Consider the following 19,574-nt stretch of genomic DNA (forward strand, 5'->3'; position numbering starts at 1 on the left):
AAGTCGCTGCCCCGCCCCTGCCCCGCCTCTTCCCCAAAGCCCCGCCCTTTCTCCGCCCCGCCCCGCCTCTTCCCCAACGCCCCGCTCCTGCTCTGCCCCACCCCACCTCTTCCCACCCTTGCTCCTCCCTAGCTCCTTTCCCACTCCCCTGAGGACTCCAGCAGATGTCGGGTCTGCACTCACCGGTGGCGGTAAGTAGAGCAAAACTGGCCCCAGCCTGCTGTGCACCGCCGGCGAGTGCTGGGGAGTGGTTCCCCTCTGCCCCCCAGTCCCTAGACCAGAGCAGAGTGGAACAGCCCGCTCCACCGGCTCGTGCTGGGGGGCAGTTCCCCCCTGCCCCGCAAGCCTGGGGAGGAGATGGAGCAGTGGGGAAGGGGCATGGGATGGGGAAGAGAAGGGGATGGGGGAAGCAGGGGCCCAGCATGTGGATCCCCTTGGCAACAGCTGGGGCACCCCTGTTAAGCAGGCCCATCAAACCCTCACCCTGACAAGCCCCACCTCTCCTGCATCTATACTACCCCAATGAGCCCCCCCAGACACCCTCCCCACTGAGCCCCAACCACCTACACCTAGACCCCCACCCAAATGAACCCCACCTCCCCTGCTCCCAGATCCCCCCAACACCACTACCCCACTGAGCTCCAACCCCTTTCACTTGGTCCCCCATGCAGACTCCCATTGCCCCTGCAACCCCCCTGTGCATCCAGATCCCCCACTGAGCTGCCTGCACCCAGACTGCCCCATACAGAACCCTCTTACCCCCATCTGGATCCACCCACACTAAGTCCCTCTGCACTTGGGTCCTGCTGCCAGGCTGAGCCTCCCTGCCCACATCTGGTGTGCCTGGCGTAAAAGGGGCAGGGCCCCAGGGTGTTTCTGTGGCACCCCTGGCCCTTGTGCTGTGTCAGGGTCAGCTTCAGCTTCACTGCCAAGTCCCTGTCCCAGGGGCCGGGGGAGGCTGCAGGGTAATCTCCCACCTCCATGCAGAATTTGATGCAGAATTCCCTCAGGAACATGGCGCTGTACAGCTGTGACGGTGGGACTGTGAAGAGGGTGCTGGACAGTAGGGGATCTGTGGGTGGGGGAGATGGGGAGGGGGTATGGTGTGCAGGGTGCTGTGTAGTTGTGGTGGGAGGTCAGTGAGAGGGGTCTCTGGGCAGGGGGTGCTGGGCATAGCGGGTCTGGGGGCATTGGGCATAGGGATCTGTGGGGGAGGTCTCTGGGTGAGGGGGTGCTGGGCATAAGGGCAGGGCACTGGGGCAGTGTGGAAGGGGCATGCTGGCAGCACAGGGCTGGGCGGGCCAGTGTGTGTCTGGCAGTTGTGGGTTTGTAAACAGTACCCTTGTGCTCGGCTGAGTGGGTTGCGCTGCACCTCATTGCCCCCAACCAGCCCCTCGCTCTACAGACCACCCCCCATCACATGCCCTATCCCCAACGGGGGCCCACAAATATGTCTGGCACCAGGCCCACAAAAAATTAATCCGGCCCTGTGCACAGAGCCTGCAAATGGAGCTCATTGCAGCTTGGCTGGTGAATTGTGACTTGACCACAATGGGCTGTGCTTTAACCTTGATTTCTCTCTGCTAACCTAAGGACTTCCAGTGCTGTGTTCCAAGTGATTAATAAATCCTACTCTGTTTTGAAAATGCTGCTTGTGGTATCACTGCAAATACCAGCTGGGGTGCATTAGTCCCTGAAGAGTGTACAAGTCTCTCACCAGGAGTTGGACTCACTGAGCAGAGCTCATGGTGTGAAGCCCCAGAAATTCAGTCTTAGGAGGCTGTGAGGCAACATGGCCTACCATGAATTAAGAGTGAGACCCCTTGGGGGTCTGGCATACTAAAGGGGTTCCTCCAAGAGACTGTTCAAAAGCAGGGGACACAACACTGATCCTATGGATCCGTGAGAGCCTTGTACCATGACTGTGAATTCTTCAGGGATGTCTTTTTTGTTCTGTTTGTAAAGCACCTATCCCCATGGGGTCCTGGTCTGTGATGGGAGCTCATAGGCACTATAATAACAACAATATAATCTCCCTACATCTAAAAGTTCTGATAGGTCCAGTCTACTTGACACATTGAATTATTGCCTTTCTACTTGTGTCCATGGCAGCATCTAAGCTTTCTGGGTGGTTTCTCCATGCTGACCTAATGGAGGTGTCATCACTTCTACTGTGCAGCCCTGTGCCCTAACTTGGACAATCTCACTACACATCCTGCTAGTGCTTCTAATCACTTGCTGGAAGATAAATCCCAAGACTAGAAGAGGATGAAGCATGTTACACTATTAAATTTACAGCCCAAGATGAGAAACTCTAGATACCCACTCCAGGGTAGAATTACGGTACTTAGCACTTCAGATTTTCTGAAGCACTGAATATTGATCAGTATTTTAATACTCAGTACATATATCCCATCTGAGAAACATAAAGCACTTTATAAAAATGAATTAATCCTCAATGTCCCTGTGAGGTGAGCAAGTGTCTCCATTTTACAGCTGTAGAAACTGACAATCCGACAGCCAGGTCCCTCCTACTCCCCTACTGCTGCCAGCCTGCAACCTGTTTCTGGCTGTCTGCCAGTTATTCCCCTATGATTCCCATGGGTGCTACCAGATACACTGCCAGCATGGCAATAGCTCACGCTGGGCATATACAGGATCAGTGAGGGTTTGTGGTAGCAGAGAACTGAGATTCAGGGAGGGCTCTGGCAGTGTGAAGGCAGGTCATGTGGGGAGCATATGCCAGGGATCAGAGACAGTTTTGGGCAGCATGGAAGTGGGGCAGGGCAATAGTTACTCTAGGCAAATATCTCCGGCTACTGGTACCTACCAGCTGCTGTAAGACTTCTCTATTAACAAACTTCCTCCCAACTTCCCCAGTGAGCTCCTGGACAATACAGAAAAGAGTTAGCTAGCCAGGGATGGGCCACCTCTAAACTACCTAATTTCTAACGGCTGATAACTCAGGCTGTGTCTACACTGCATACCTCACAGTGGAGCAGGTGTGTTGCTACAGCTGTGACCTTAGAGCTCTCCTGCCAGCAAAATAAAACCACCTCCAATGAATGGCGGATAGAGGTCAGCAGTACAATGGAGAGAGAGCAGGGTTGGACAACAGCCAGGAGGAGCTACGTGCTGTGCAGTGCACAGAGCATGATGGTGGCAACTAAGTTCTCACCAGACTTGCCCTGCAAGCCAAGAGAGCGCTGAGTAAACATCACCAGATCTTCTCCGGGAAAAATACAAACAGCTGTCTGAGGTAGAGGAGGGTGAGCACCAGCATAATGAAGTCAAGTTCTAAATCTGGTCTGAACCCTCATGAGAGTGTAAGAAGCTGGTGTACTTAGGTGGCAGTGGCACGTATTGGGGAAAGAGGTAGGTTGAGTTGGTTCGATGAAATAAAGAGCATAATAGCCAACACCTTACAAAGGGTCCTTCAAGGAAAAATATGTGTTATGCTTCAATAAATTCTGCTTCTCTGTGCTTGTGCAGTCCAAGAGCCCCAGCACTTAGCAGCAGACTGGATCTAACCGCTGCAGCAAGGGCCTCTGGTTTCTGCTGTGTCCCTCTGCAGTGGGTGAGCTGAAAGTTCAGCAGCAGAGTCTGTACATTTAAAATGCTTTTTCACTGAACAGCATAAACATGTGTAATCCAGTCTGGTGAAACTTCCATTGGGTTATTTATTTTGATGCTAATTTTCCTGCTTTCAAAGAACTGTAGTTTTTTATTGATTGGTCACTGCATTGTGGCGTTGGTTATCAAATGGATATTGAAGGAAAGCTGCAGGTTTTGTCAGCTACGCAGAGGATATTTGGGGTTTTTGGCACTTGGGAAGCTGTTTGAGATTGTGCAATAAATTGTATTAGTTGGGTCTTGATTCCAAAATGCCAGGCTGTGAATGGTTAAACAGTGAAATTGAACTCAGTACTCCTGAAAAATCAGGCCTCAAACTGGTACAAGATATTATTTATATTGAATAATTCAACTAGCTCTATGTTTTGCACCATTATTTCACTGATCTGCAAGTGAGCTCGTCAGAGAAAATTTGGACCTCTTTATTGATACCAGCTGTGGTGCTGACAAACCAGCTAAAATGTGTATGACCCTTAGAAGCGTAACAAGAGGCATTGCTATTGTAATCAGGACTATTAACTTGTGTGAGAGTATCAAAGAAATGATAATTAGACTAGCAATCACTAACTTATCCATGTGTAGTGATAAGGATCAAGGGTAGGTACTAAATGTATGTGTCTATGTTTACCTACATCCTGTAGGAAGTGTATCACTGTAACCAAATTAGTTGATAGTTGCTATATATAATATAAGTCTATATTGACCTGAGGACAGTGGCTTTGGGATTGGAAGAACTTTATATGTGATCTCTGGTTTTAGTAATCATTTATCACAAAAGACCAGTTAGGGTGGACAAGCCAGGAGCTGGAATGCCAAGAGGGGACTGTGCTTTGACTTCCTGTTAACTAGTGTGGGGATATAAGAGCTCATTTTGTTACTGTTTTGGTGAATCTAGATATAGAATAAACCACCAGTTTTTGGGGTGTATCTGCCCTGTCCTGAATTGGGTGTTCTCAGTGGTAATTCATACCAGGCAACAGTCACACCAGTAACAATTGTACTGTCAGCAAATTTAATAATATAAGCCTACACCATCCAAATATGCATTTATCCACAGTTTAGAAAGACCACTTTGGGAGGAAAGTTAGATACAATAAATTACTGACAGCAAAATCAGGGAGATTTCTAAAAGAAAAATGAGTTACATGAAGAACACCTATGGTAATTTTTATACACAGTTTGCACCTCATGAAAACAACTCGGATGTGACAGATGCTGGACATTTTAGTTTGAATTCCGTGCATCTCAAGGGGGGTTTCCATATGATCCGTTCATTTTTATTTCATATTCCTGGTATTGCGAGTAATTCCCACCCTGACAGTTACATTATTTACTTGATGGTATAACGGGGGTGGAAGAGAGGATCTAGCGGGAAATGTCGTGCATGAGGGAATCCAGCATCATTCCTATATTTGTCATCAATCCTACACTTCTCATCTGTTTTTGCCTTTACACCCTATATTGGGCAGCGGGCACAAGGGAACTGATTGGGCTTTCAGGGCTCGGTTCATTTTAAATTACTTTTGGTAAAATTCATATGGAAACCAACCCTTTGTTTCTGTCTCATAATACACCTCACCCAGCAAACCAGTGCTTTCCAGAAAGTTTTAACAGACAAATTTCCCTCTCGGGTCCATTTACTGCGGGACTTTAATAAAGTGAACAGGAGAACACAAGCAATTTGCCTACACGGGGACAATTCATTATTCTAGAAAACATATTAACACATTAAAACTAACGCAATGGTAAACATGACTGAGGTGCTTTTGAAAATCCCACCTGAAGTTACTTAGCAGCACAAGTTCCATTGGAAATCAATGAGTCTTACGTCGCTTCGGTTCTTTTGAAAGTTCCAGCCTTCGCACCGCGTACACACGCTAACAGTTGTATTTAAATATATATCCGCGGGTTGTGGCCAAATAACGATCAGCTAACAGGATTTGAAACACCCCCCATTCCCCCCCCCCCGACTCTTCAGCCAGGCTTCCCCCTGCTCTCCCCCCTGCCCCCCCCCAGTTGAGGGGTCTCTCCCTGGCCCTCGGCTGGGTCCCTTTCCCACAGGGGGGCTCCCTCCCCCCACACTCCACACCGAGTTGGCCTTCTAGGAGCATAGATACCCAGCCTAGAGAGCCTCATACAGACCTCCACAGCCAGAGAGCTACGGGTATAGTGTCACCCCCCCCTTCAGCCCTGTCTGTGCGGGGGGGGCAGGGGGGAGCCTGGCTGAGTCCTGCAGGTCATAGAGATCAGGAGGGTGGGGGCTAGAGGAGCTCGTTTCATGGAGCCAGATAGGGCACCTCGGGGATACAGTGTGAGCCGTACACTAAGCGCATGGTCCCAGGAGAGAGGAAAGGGAAATGAAAAGCAATGGACCAGAGAAGAGCGGGCGGATTCTCTCCCCGGCGAAAGAGGCCGGCGGGAAAGTGACGATTGAGTCCCCGTTACCAGCATCGAAAAACGCCACCCGCCCCTCTTCATAGTCCAGATAAACCCAGATCCGGCGGGGTGCCCGGCTCGGGGAGAAGGGGGTGAAATCACCAGGGGACGTGAGAGCCCAGTACCGATCCTCATTGCACAGCACAGCCCAGATCCCCTGCTCAGGGTTAAAATCGATATCTCCCTTCCTGCTCACAGACTCTCTGATCACCCCCACAATACAGACTTCACCTTCCTTTAGCTCTATCTCCCAGTAATGTCGGCCCGAGGTGAATCCCTCACAGCCCAGCACACAGAGCTCAGTGTCAAATCTCTCAGGATTGTTGGGCAGATCCTGCCATGTGTCTCCCCTTCTCACACTTTTCCGATCCGCGGACACGATGAGCTGGGGATGGGCCGTGTCCGGATCCAGAGTCACATTCACTGCACAGAGAGAATCAGAGCGTGAGGGGCAGAACTCAGCCCTGGGGCAGGGTCTGATCGTGTCAGTGACAGAACCTGCCCCAGCTGGGGAGTGAATCAGAGAATCTCCCCCCTCCAGGATTTACCCAGCTCTGCATGGGGAGCAGCGCCGAGATCTCAGCCATGTGCAGGAGGGATTCACACCCCTGACAGAGCCAGTTCAGTGACAGAGTGAAAGGATCAGCTCAGCTCAGCAAGGCTCCCAGACCCAGAGTCTGATTCTCAGTTATTCCATCCTTGTGCTTGGGGGAAAGACGGGGGGGGGGGGTTAGAGGGAGATGGTTTTAAGCCACCTTTAGTCTCTCTGGCCCCTAGTTACAGGGGCTTCAGCGTTGCAAAGCAAAGTGCAGCCATAGTGTGATGCATCCTGTCTATGCCCCCAGCAGAGCCGTCCCTTGGGTAGGGTGAATCGGGGTGATCACTCTGGGCCCCACGCTTTGGGGGGTGCTGCAAGCAGGTGCAGTGAGTCGCAGAAGAAACGAATCCGTCACTTCAGCCTCGGACCCCTCACCCCCCTAGGGATGGCCCTGGCCCCCCAGCATGGCTCCCCAACCCACTCCTACAATAACGGCTTGGAATAGACTTGCTGTAGAGCCCTTATGACAACTTCACATGGACGGGGGTGGGTCCCTTGCACAGGAGCTATTTTCTGGGGACTGTTTCCATGCATATTAAGGCTCCTTTGCTGTGACAGAGCACCATAAAAGGGCCTGACAATCTTTCCCCATCTGCACCCACCTCTCCCCACAGATGTCATTAGAGATCCTGGTTTCAGAGTAGCAGCCGTGTTAGTCTGTATTCTCAAAAAGAAAAGGAGTACTTGTGGCATAAGCTTTCGTGAGCTACAGCTCACTTCATCGGATGCATCTGTTTTTTCCACCAAATGCATCCGATGAAGTGAGCTGTAGCTCACGAAAGCTTATGCTCTAATAAATTTGTTAGTCTCTAAGGTGCCACAAGTACTCCTTTTCTATTAGAGATCCTGGCATCATACGAGGCTCCCAGCAGATTACAGGGAATCCAAAGTCCCCCTGTATAAAATTGCTTTTTTAGAGACATCACTGGCCCCCCATGACTCTGTGTAGCTGCAGTTTGTTAGAGGACACCACACACTTACTGAATGGCTGCTTGTCTTGTGCTGGTCTATCAGGGGGACTTTCCAAACTCCACACTGATGGCCTCAAGGCTATGCAATGGCTAATACAGTATTGCCAACGTCAAGAGATCAAATCTCATGAGATTGGCCCCAAAATCATGAACTTTTTAAAAAGGACTATATTGTGATTTTTAGGTCAATCTCTTGAGTTTGAACTCCCCTGGCCCCTCCACAGGGCATGCACGTGACAATCAGTATTGCCCACTCTCCCACATGTACGGGATAAGGTGATTTTGGCTCCTGCTGAAGGAGCTCTCACCCCCACATCTGCCCATCTCCTGCCCAGCAATTAATCCTTTCCCTCAGGCCCCCGTCAGTTCTGTCCCCACCTAACCCCCTCAATTCAATCCCCCAGCCCCCATCATCACTGCCCCATCAGTTCAGCACCCCTACCCCACTGCCCTCAGTTCACCCTCCCAGCACTCACCCTATGTGCTCAGAACCCACCATCAATACAGACCCCCCAGCCCCCACTCACTTCAGGCTCCCTGCAGCTCCCAGGCCATAATAAAGCCCACCCAGCCTCACCTCTGCTCCTTCTAGGGTTCTTCATCCTCCCTACACCTGGGGGCTACAGTGAGGTCTCCTCACCCACTTCCCAGGCTGGCAGGGAAGGAGCCGCACTGGGGTGGCTGACAGTGGGAGCCCTAGCCACACCCAGGGCAGCTGACAGGATTTCAAAGTAAAATTAAGCCTCATTTTTAGAGCTCTCAAATGTTGGGATATTTTTTCAGCCACGGCTCTATCGCGAGAGCATGAGTGAGTCTTAATTCTTGACTAGAGAAAAGAATCTACTTTTCTCTTTTTAGGAAAGATCTGTGCAGCCCCCAGTAATACGGCGTTCAGCTCCTGTCAGATGCAAAATTGAAACAAAACCTGAACTATGGTGCTGCCAATGAGCCACCATGATTCATATGAAAGTTTTCACTCTCCCTTTGGTACCAGAAAATTACCTTTGTCCAACCGCTGTCTAGACGACAGAGAGTCTAGAGGAAGAAAAGGGTGAAAAAGATTCAATGTCATATTGTCATGTTTATGAATGTCATATTCACCCTGTCAATTTCTCTACCACAAAAGCAAAATGAAAAGAAAACAAACTTTATGAAGTTATAGTTAAGGAGGTTAAGTGCAATTCAGACCAATACAAACCATTACACACTCACTAAAAAATAACTACAAACATGAAAACAAAGCACATTACTTAAAGTTACATGACAGACCCAGAGATGTTTTACACAGCAATTACACACCTGTGGCTGGCCCATGACAGCTGACTGGGCTCGCAGGGCTCGGGCAATGGGGCTGTTTAATTGCGGGGTAGATGCTTGGGCTTGGGAAGAAGTCTGGGCTGTGGGACCCTGTGACGGGAGAGGGTCGCAGAGTCCAGGCTCCAGCCTGAGCCCGAACCTCATGAGCCCGAGTCATCGGACACTGGCCAGCCACAGGTGTTTAATTGCTGTATAGACAAACCCTCTGAAACCCAACACATAATTCACAGACAGACCAATAAACAGAAACTTTTTTCCTGATTAGCATTCAATCAACTTTAAATCTGCCCCTGTACCATTAGTATTTAATAAAATACTGTGGCTCTTCCTTCCTGACAGACCTTGTGGTCTCATTCTCTCCAGCTCAGGAGGATAAAAGGTGGAGAATCTCTAAATCAGCAGTGGGCAACATACAACCCGTGGTCCAGATCTGGCATGTTGCTAAATTTCAACGGCCTACAGCACCAACACCCCCCTCCCACCGCAGGGTTGGAGCCGTGAGTGCAGACTGGCCCCGACATGGGGTGGAAGCCCCAAGCCTCTGCGCAGAGCCACAGGACTAGGTGTGCAGCACCCCCAGGTTTTGCATGGGGTTCCATGCCCAGGGTACCGGATGGCTGCCAGACCCCCCACCGGATCCTTGCCTGGGGCTCTGCTCCCACCCCCAACTGTGGTCCCCGCCTCAGCCCCCTTACCCCTGTCCACATCCCGCCCCCCGGTCCTAGAGCCATGGCCCAGTCTTGGCCCCAGCTCTGGGCTGAGGGGGCACAGACATGGGTAAGGGTGTATGCCACGTAAAAGGTTTGGGACCACTGGCTTTCAGCACCCCCACTGTTCCAGCGGTACTGCCTCCGCACCCACCGTGGGGCTACAGCCGTGAGCACCGGCTTGGCCTGCTGCAGGGGGGAAGTCCCAAGCCTCTCTGTCCCCCGCGGGGGAGTGGCCTTCGATTGATTTTCTTCCGTGGGTCAAAGGCCCATGATAGAAAAAAGGTTCCCCATCCCTGCTCTAAAACAAGAGAGGGACTATGATGACACAGAAGGACTTGGAGACGAAAATTCCAAACAAACATACTTCAGGAACAGTTAATTCAGCAGGAAGCTCAAGCTCAGGTTAACATTCATAGCTGCTAAGAAAGGAAAACTCCCAGTGAGTCCGATTTTAGGACCCTAACCCAGTGTGTATGTGCTGTTTTGAGAGCTGAGTAGGGAATTCATAGGTTCCAAATGATTAGTTGACTGTCTCCATCCACAGTTATTGTCCCTAAGAGATTTCCCCAGCTCTGTCAATTATCCGTGTAATATATGTGAGAAAATTCCCCAGGTGACTGTTTATTACCTTTGAATTTCTTCATTATGGTCTCCAGAGATGCATTTCTTTGAGAAGATTCCCAGCTTCTCCATTTCAGTTCCGAAGAAAAGGCCACTGGGTTCTGAAACTTCTCCCTCTCACATCTGAAGAACAACCCATTGTTACTCCTTGTGGAGTCTGTTCATATTTGTGTTTTACTAAAATGTATTTCATTCTCGTGAATGGTTGTAGCTCAGCAGACCCAGGAAGATTAAATTCTCTATTGCCCCAGGAATAGGTCCAATACCAGCTTTGACACTGCAAGCTTCCCCTTCATTTTGGTGAGACCAATATTGAAAAACTGCATCCAGTTGTGGTGTCCTCATTTTAAAATGGAAGTTGAAAAAGTGGAGATGGAGCAGAGAAGACCCACACAAATGATTTGAGGGCTGGTAAAAATGCCTTGCACTGAGAGCACCCTGGCACTTGAGTATGGGGCATAAATATCTTCATGGGGAAAATAGACTTTGTACTAAAGGGCTCCTCAATTTAGCAAACAAAAGCATGACAAGGACCAATTGCTGGAAGCTGAAGCCAGACAAATTCAAATGGGAAATAAGACAGACCTTTTTAAGAGTGTGGGTGAATTAACCATTGGAAGAAACTGCCAAGGGAAGTGGTGGATTCTCCACCACGTGACAGCGGTGCCGAATGGGGGGCCATTGCCGTATCATTTTTAAAAGTGGAAGAGCTATGCTCTCCCTTTGTACCTGCCTTAAAGGCAAGTGATGGGGGGGAGGGGCGGACAGGAGTGAGCACGGGGAGCGGTCTCGGGGGAAGAGGCAGAGCACGGGTGGGGTCATGGTTTGGGCACCGGTGGCCCCCCCCCCACACTTCTAGGAAGCTTCAGGCATTACTGTCTGTTGATGTCTTCAAATCTAGACTGAATGACTTTCTGGGCGGTGCTTTAGTCAACACACACGTTAGAATTTAGTCAAATACAAATTATTGGGCTGAACACAGGAATAACTGGGTAAAATTTAAGGACCTGTGATACATAGGCACAGACTCTGTGGGTGCTCTGGGGCTGGAGCACCCACAAATAAATAAATAGTGGGTGCTCAGCACCCACTGGCAGCCCCACAGATCAGCTCTTCCCCCTGCCTCCCAGCGCCTCCCATCCACTGGGGATCAGCTATTCAGCAGCGGCCAAGAGGTGCTGGGGGTCAGGGGGTGGAGCAAGTTCAGGAAGAGGCAGGGCAGGGCCTTGGGGGAAGGGGTGGAGCGGGGGCCAGGTCCGGGGCCAAGCAGGGGTTGAACACCCCCTGGGGAATGAGAAAGTCGAAGCCTGTGCTGTGATATACAGGAGGTCAAATGTGATGATCTTACGGTCCTTTCTGGCCTTCAACTTTATGCATCTACGAAACTCAGTAATACCATGTGGCAATGAGTTCCACAGGTTAATAATGATGAATTGTGTTAAAAAAAAGTATTTCCTTTTCTCAGCTTTACACTAGTTGCCTTTCTCTTACACTGAGCATCCCCTTGGTCTTGTATTGTGAGTGTGGCTAAGCAGGATCCCTTGACATATCCTGTACACTACTTAAGGGAGATAATTAGTGACAATCCTTTTGGTGATGTAGACACCTATTGTACCAGCACCTGGAGTGACACCTACTAATCCATTTCAAAGATAATTTATGTTCTTATTTAGCTCTTTGGATACATACCGTGGTCAGTCCACTAGCAGAGGGGTTCTCAGCTTACAAAGGCTAGTGTGTGTCCACTCCACACTTGAGGGAGGGGCAAACTACTTAATGACCTTGCACTGCCCAAGGGAGCAGAGGTGGGGTGTTTTTCCGCAGGACAGCTGCCTAGCCAGTTATTCCCATTTCGTAGTTGTACATTTGATTTTTCCTTCCAAAGGGCAGTGGTTTGTTTTTATTGAATGTCCCCTGAAATTGATGTTAATCCTTCCTCCCTCCGCCTTTTGCCTCGTGTCTATTTAGAATGTAAACTCCTTGGGGCAGGGACTGTCTCTTACTACATGTCTGTGCAGCACCCAGCATATTGGGCCCTGATTTTGCCTTGAGCCTCTAGGCCCTGCCATAATACTACTGATAATAGCACATTACAAAGTCTTTAGAGCAGGGAATGTCTGTTCCATCATATCTGTTGACACGCCAAGCACACTGATAGAGCTCACTGCATAATAAGAAACAATTAATAAACAGCTCATTGAATAGTCATCAGATGGCCCGGACTTTCCATCCCTACCAACCTAGGTGGAGATGGAGTCTATGACCTAGAAATGAAAAACTCATTCTCCATCCCCAATCTCCTGAGGTCTCCATTCCACCAGCTACTCTATAAATTACAACCTTGCCTGTAGGTAAATAACTTCTCAGGCTGGTCTATTCTGGCGTCTAGTAAAAATGACTAGAGCCCCAAGATTAGATTTAACGGAGAGAGATTGGGAACCACGCCCACGCTCTGCACTGCTGGACCACGGGGAGCAATGTCTCATGTTGAAAATCAAGTCTCTGCATTGTGAAGTGAAGGGGACAGTGAGAAGGAGCCACCTACTTGCTCAAGGTGTCTTTGATGTCCTAGAGGAGAAAGATAAAAGGAAATTCAGTCCCATATCTCAAACTAAGTATCCCTCCTGCTCTGGAAGGGACTCACTTTGGCTTCACAGTGTGAGGTTCAAAGTGAAATTATTTGTTATTTATTAATGCAAACAAAAACATTAAATGTGTTGCCTTTGCTCTTTTGGATAAGTCCTCTGACTGCAGGATCCAGGCCCAGGCAGTTTGCTCGTGGAGGCACACTAGCTCTTCGTGTAATGACATTTGGACAACCAGTGGGCACATGAAATCTCCCTAATGCTCAAAGCTTTGAGGAAGATCCTCTCCTACAGACTCCAGTGGGTCCAGAGGGAGGGACGCCCCCAGGCTGTGCTGCCCCCATGCTGTAAACTTTCTCCCCACTCGCCCACAAACATTCTGAAGGCCCGTCCTGTGGACCTCTTGAGGGCTGGGTGAGAACAATGAGTGTGAGGTACAGAGTAACACAGGGCCATTCACTATCCTAAGCCCCAGGATCAATGCAGGAAACCTGAGGAGTGAAGAAAGCTGCCCCCAGCATCTGGCCCTAGATAGCAGCTACAGAAGTCCAGGATGCAACGTTGTTTTTTTTTTTCTTTTTCTTGCTATTTAGAGGCATTTTTTGACTATTAACATGATTAGAAGGCTTTTGGAATTCTAACGACTACTTACACTTTCAGAGTACCATAAGTAATGAACAGCTTCCCTAACTAACTTCAGTTCTGGCAGAAAAAAATCACCACAGCCTCAGACCTCATGTATCAATTTTAAGGCCAATATTTTCCTTTTTATGGCATATGTAGGAAAAGTGGCCAAATCAGGCATAAAATGGAAACTCTGATTCAATCTTAGCTATTTCCATAATTAATGACAGGTTCCATCTTTAATCTTTTGGAGTTAGCGTTTGGAACACAGAATTGCTGGACTGGCTCAGACTGTAGGTCCATCTAATTAGTATTCTGTCTCCAAAGGTGGACAGTGCCAGATGCTTCAGAGGAAGGTGTAAGATAATCTGCCTCCCACATTCTCATCCTTCTCTCTAATAGTTAGTGATTGGATCAAGCAATGAAGCATGAGGTTTAATATCACTCTGCATATTCTTATTATCCATATAAATATCAGATCACTTTTTGAGTTTTGCTAAATGCTTGGTCTCAATGACATCTGGTGGCAATGAGTTCCACAGTCTAATTACGTACTGTGTGAAAAAGTGTTCATTGGATCCGTTTTGAATTTGTCACCTTCTAAATTTTATTGAATGTCTCTTTGTTCTTACATTAAGGGACAGGGAGAATAGAGTTTGGAGTTAGCCATTTTTGGAGGAGTCTTCTCCCAATCGAATTCAAAAGAAGAATTTCTTTTCATTTAAGGCTCGATTCAATGCTCGTTGTACTCAAGAAGTATATTTCTATTGACTTTAATGGGCATTTTATCAAGCCCTTAAGGGAAAAAAATGTAATATCACTCTGCATATTCTTGTTATCCATATAAATATCTGATCACTTTTTGAGTTTTGCTAAATGCTTGGTCTCAACCGCATCCGGTGACGTAATTCCACAGTCTAATTACGTGATGTATGAAAACGTGTTAATTGGATCAATTTTGAATGTGTCACCTTCTAATTTTTTTGAATGTCTCTTTGTTCTTGCAATATGAGAGAGGGAGAACAGAGTTTGGAGTTAGCCATTTTTGGAGGAGTCTTCTCCCACTCGAATTCAAAAGAAGAATTTCTTTTCATTTAGGGCTCGATCCAATGCTCATTGTACTCAAGAAGTATATTTCCATTGACTTTAATGGGCATTTGATCAAACCCTTAAGGAAAAAGAATGTATATTTTAGCAATATTATATGTTCTGATCATTCACTCCTACACTCCAAAAGGAAGAGTTAGACTTTCTTGCCTTGTAAAAGGTTCTGGGGCGTTTCTAACACTGTCTCACCTGCAGGAATTCACTCGCTGTCTGCTGGCACTTCTGCTCCATCTCACTGATCAGGGAACTGAAAGATGATATTTCCTCAGATAATTTGGCAACATACTCAGCCCTCCTCTTTTCAATTTCCTTATTCAGCTCTTCCAACTGGGCCAGCAGGAGTTGCTCTTGTTCCTCCAGAAACTGGAACAGATGCTGAAATTCAGACAAAATCTTCTGCTTCTCAATTTCTAGCTGTTTCTGAAATGACGAGATACAAACAGGAAAAGCACAGGTCAAGGACAAGAATATGGAGTGAGTCATAAGACATTTTATAAAGCCATGGGACATTTTATGCACATTGCAGCACATCATTTCAACCCCACAGAAATTAACTTCTGACATTTTATGGAGAATATACTCTATGCTCAGTAGACAGAAGATTTTCCAATAGATTTTCAAGAGTCCTAACTGGTGTTTAGAATATGAATTTTTCTTGCATGATTCGGATAATCTGTGATCAGTGGTTTCCAGTAAACCAGATCCTTCTAATAACAGGAAGCACAGCAGGTGTGGGATTCAGAACTGGACTGGCAAGGATTATTTCTGGAGAGCAAACAGTAGTGCGTCTTAGTTTGGGTTCTAGACTTGAACTGGGGAATACATAGAGACATAAAGGGCATTTAAAAAAAAAGTTCTAAAATTTGAGCTCCATCATTTGCTCTCATGAGTTCTGAAAACAGTTTTGGATACATAAAATTTGGCACACCATAAATCTTGGATTTTAAGCCACACAGGGACCTTGAACACAAATTGGGCTGCTCGGAAGACCCCTTTTTGCACATGCAAATCTGAGTTTGCAGATTGCTTAGGAATGAGTGCATGTGAACTGGTCAGACGTCCACCAATTCATGCTGTTTCTGGAGCACTCTCTGGCCCCTGGTACACTAGGAGCAAGGAAATCAGACCGGATTTGGAACCCAGATTTTCTTCATGGCAATGTCTAGCAGCGGTACCATTAAGGGCCTGTTCCAAAGCTCACTGAACTGACCCGGAGTCTTTCCAATGACTTCCTTGTGCTTTGTTTTAGGCCCCAAGTAAGCCTCCTTCTATGGGGCAGCAGATTCCTAGAGCACCTGCACTGACTGTTCAGCTGTGGTTATCTCTGTTGAAAGTACAGCTGGCCAAAACATTGCGGGGTGGGGAAATTCGCAAAAATAATTGACATTTCAAAGTTGTTTCCATTTGTCAGTTTTCAAAATCGAACTTCTTTTGATTTGTTTGAAAAATATCTTGAAATAGCTTTTGAAAAATTTCACATTTTTGTTTCTCTCTTTTCCCAAAGTGGAACAAAATAATGTTAGTTTCCTCTCCCATTTTTGTTTTTAGTACTTCCTCCCTGTAACTCTTCAAAAGATCTCCCATTTTTGAAAAAGTGGCAAAAAGAAAAAGGAAAAACAAAGGGAAAAAAACCCTGTAAATTATTCTTTTTAGTGCACTCAGTAGAAGAAAGAAAGAAAGATATGGAAGTTTTTTAAAAACAAAATGAAAATTTTAGTTTGAAATGACACAAAAATGTTCGTTTCATTTTGAAATTTCCGGTCAAAAAATTGAAAAAATGTCTTGCAAGTTGTTTTCTACTAAACCCCATTTATCTGCAGGGAGCTTTTTTTTGGTTGAAAATTTTCAACCAGCTTTAGTTGAAAGACTAAAGGAGAAACTACTGTTAATTAAACAAATTACACTGGAATTATCAGTGAAAATATTTGGTTTATTAAAACTCTTTCTTTAATGCTGCATTTTCCTGCTGACTCTCAATTAAAGCAGAAGAGTTTTTCTTTACAATGAGAATAAAGAAGGAATCACCATTCATGAATGAGACTGTGTTACTCACTAGTCCTCTTACAATACTCAAACTAAGCAGTGTATTGATAATGTCCCTGTGCACATTTGTTTCTAAGTAATAACGGCACCTACCAGCAGTTCCTGGCTTTTATTTTCCCCACTCAATTTAAATGACAGAATCTCGTCTCTCTCTTTCTTCAGAATCTCCAAACGGCTCCGAATTTGGTCCTAACAAAAGAAAAACTGGCTTAGTTTTGGTTGTTTTTGGAGGATTTCCCCCATTTATTTATATTTGCAAGAATATCAAATACATAATTAAATGGGTGAGTGCTCTAACCACTATACAGTCATTCTCATGCTTGTGGTCTCTCTCTTTCTTTGGTCCAAATTACTATTTATCCCCAGTGGAATAGCTTCTCCAGGGGAGAGGGAGTGAGCCCTCATCACAATAGCCCGTGATCAGGGCACTTACCTGAGAGACGGCAGATCCCTGTTTGAATCTCTTCTCCCCATCAGGTGGAAGAGGGACTTGAACCAGTGTTTCCTACTTCCCAGGTGAGTACCCTAACCCTTGGGCTAAAAGTTAGGAGGGAGGGCTGCCTCTATGTGTACTAGCTTGTGGGGCCTGATCTGGCAGGTGTGCTCAGAGGCCACCTACCAGGTTGGGCCCAACACTGTACTTAGGCAGCCGAACGCCTCTTCCTCCAGACTGTGAATCACTCTAGGGCTTAGGTGGGAAATAGGCGTCCAGATGCCTAGAGGGAGGCAGCACTGCAGTGTGCATGCCTAGAAATATAGGGATGGTGCAAAAGCTGGAATGAGCCAGAAAGGCCCAGAACAACATTTTAGTCAATAAAATTGTTGCAAAAATCAGCAAGTACTGTTACAGACAGTTAAGAACAATATTTTAGTAATGAGAACAGATTCATAACACATTATACTCCTGGGGGAATTCTGCGCCACTGCGCAATGCAGAATTTTGCAGAAATTAATGTTGGGCACGCAGAATTTCCTTTCCCCCCCACCCCAGAAATGGGCTGCAGAGTTGCTGGCCGCCACTAGGGGCTGATGGACTTGGCAGAGCCCAGCTCACAAATAGAAGACAATGCCAGGAGGAGGGAATTGGAGTGTTCCCAGCAGCTGTTGTGGTTGCCAGCACGCCCCGAGGGAAGGAAGGGGGCAGCAGCAAGCAGTAAACTCCATGCAAGCCCAGGACCCAGCATCAGGCAGTTTCTCCTTCTGGATCCCTGGGCTGTGGAGAGGTAGGGTCTGTGAGTGCCAGGTTCCCCCGACCCAGACAGCTGGACTCTGGGGGGAGAGGGGGTCTAAGTGTATGGGCCAAGGGGAGCCCCGTAGCTTGCCTCTTGGGGAGATGTGGTATGTGTGTCTGGGCCGGGGAGGGAGCCACGGCTGGGCTGGGGGTGGGGGGAGGAGGAGGCAGAGAAGCAGGAACTGGGCTGTTGTAGGGGTTTCTTTAACTCTCTACTTTTTTTGTGTGTGTATTGTTACAGACAGACTTGCTGACAGGTATTTTGAAATAAATTACAAAATAATTGAAATTGGTGTGATTGTATAGTGTTATTTTGACAAATAAAATTTGCAGCATTTGCAAATAATGTGCGCAGAATTTTACATTTTTGGTGCAGAATTCCCCCAGGAGTAACATTGTCATTAACTAATTTTGGCTTAAAACCATATTTTAAACAGCAACCCCCCCCCCAAAGACCTTGAGGACAATAATTTACCACTGAGAACTGATTACTAGCATGCTGTTATTAACCCATTCCTGCCCAGAACCATTTTTTAAACACTAAGAAGGACCTGGGACACATGGTTTCGAAGTGCCCCGGGGGTTGAAATTTATAAACATAGCACATTACCTTGTGGACAATATTTTACCAATGAGAACCCATTACTAGCACACGGTCATTAACCTGTTCCAGCCCCAAACCATTTTTTGAATGCTATTAGGAACCAGGAGTACATGGTTCCAAAGTGGCAAAGGGACAAAATTTATATATACAGCACATTACCTTGAGGACAATAGTTTAGGAATAAGAACGGATCAGTAGCACGCTTTTGTTAAAAAGTGGTTCTGGGCTGGAAAGGGTTAACACCAATAGGGACCTGGAACAATCAGTTCTGAAGTTGCACAAATATAGAAAATTACTACATATTGTAAATACAAGTGAGAATACATAATGCTAATGAAACACCCATGTAATTTATCTTTTATGGGGCATTCCAGGTGATAATTAGCTTTATTACTAAAGCCGCACAGAACACACAGTTCTGAAAAGACACAGGAATGGCATTTTGATAAATAAAATTGTTGCCAAAAAGAGCAGATACTGTGGCAGACACTTAAGAACAACATTTTAGTAATGAGTACAGACTAATAAAACATTGCTATTAACCGGATCTGGCCCCAAACCTCTTTTTTAACTCCAAAAAGGACCCAGAACACACAGTTCTGAAGTGGCTCATGGGACCAAAATGATACGCATAATACAATGAACTGAGAATAACGCTATCCCACAGAAAACCTTTTCTGAACCAACCTTCAAGTGCCAGTTACAGGCAAAAAAATAGCTTGATTTTTTCTGAGGTGGCACAAGGGACCAAAATGATTCACAGATAGTGGGGTGCCATCTATAAATGCAAGTGTGCATTGTGTAACGGGCTGCCGGCAGGCTGGAGTCGACATGCGGGACGATTCTGTTCGGCCCCAATGTAGAGCACCATTTTGTAGAACAATACAGTATCCTCTACACATCAGGACCTCGCATACAGTGCATGCGAGATTGTGTTTACACTGCATGGAGTACACCATTTTGGGACTGCCTAAGGCAGGGGTCCCCTGTTTGGTACCCGCGGGCACCGCGGTGCCTGCCGGGGCATTTGTGTGCGCCTGCAGGACACCCCGCCGCTGAAATGCCACCGAGATGCATAGCCGTTTCTCGGTGGC

At 47.1% G+C, this 19,574-nt stretch overlaps 2 protein-coding genes across 3 annotated transcripts in view; both read right to left on the reverse strand.

The window, feature by feature from the left end:
• The window catches only part of LOC119842539 (E3 ubiquitin-protein ligase TRIM7-like), a 43,294-nt gene that overhangs the window by 20,114 nt on the left and 3,606 nt on the right, over positions 1–19,574 (reverse strand). The window contains exons 2-5 of one of the 2 annotated variants that reach the window (XM_043496985.1): positions 16,739–16,834; positions 14,792–15,022; positions 12,832–12,854; positions 10,294–10,409 (exon numbers count right to left, since the gene is read on the reverse strand). The exons of the other annotated variant lie outside the window; for it this stretch is intronic. Of the exons in view, the coding sequence (XP_043352920.1) occupies positions 10,294–10,409; positions 12,832–12,854; positions 14,792–15,022; positions 16,739–16,834 (466 nt within the window). The remainder of the gene's footprint in view (positions 1–10,293; positions 10,410–12,831; positions 12,855–14,791; positions 15,023–16,738; positions 16,835–19,574) is intronic. 2 annotated transcript variants of the gene reach the window in all.
• LOC119842544 (E3 ubiquitin-protein ligase TRIM7-like) overlaps positions 4,623–19,574 on the reverse strand; it is a 53,868-nt gene continuing 38,916 nt past the window's right edge. Inside the window, exons 8-9 of the mRNA XM_038370830.2 lie at positions 5,385–6,492; positions 4,623–5,318 (exon numbers count right to left, since the gene is read on the reverse strand). Of these exons, the coding sequence (XP_038226758.2) occupies positions 5,957–6,492 (536 nt within the window). The 3' untranslated portion in view covers positions 4,623–5,318; positions 5,385–5,956. The remainder of the gene's footprint in view (positions 5,319–5,384; positions 6,493–19,574) is intronic.

This window comes from Dermochelys coriacea, chromosome 14 (assembly GCF_009764565.3).
Source record: "Dermochelys coriacea isolate rDerCor1 chromosome 14, rDerCor1.pri.v4, whole genome shotgun sequence".
Lineage (NCBI taxonomy): Eukaryota > Metazoa > Chordata > Testudines > Dermochelyidae > Dermochelys > Dermochelys coriacea.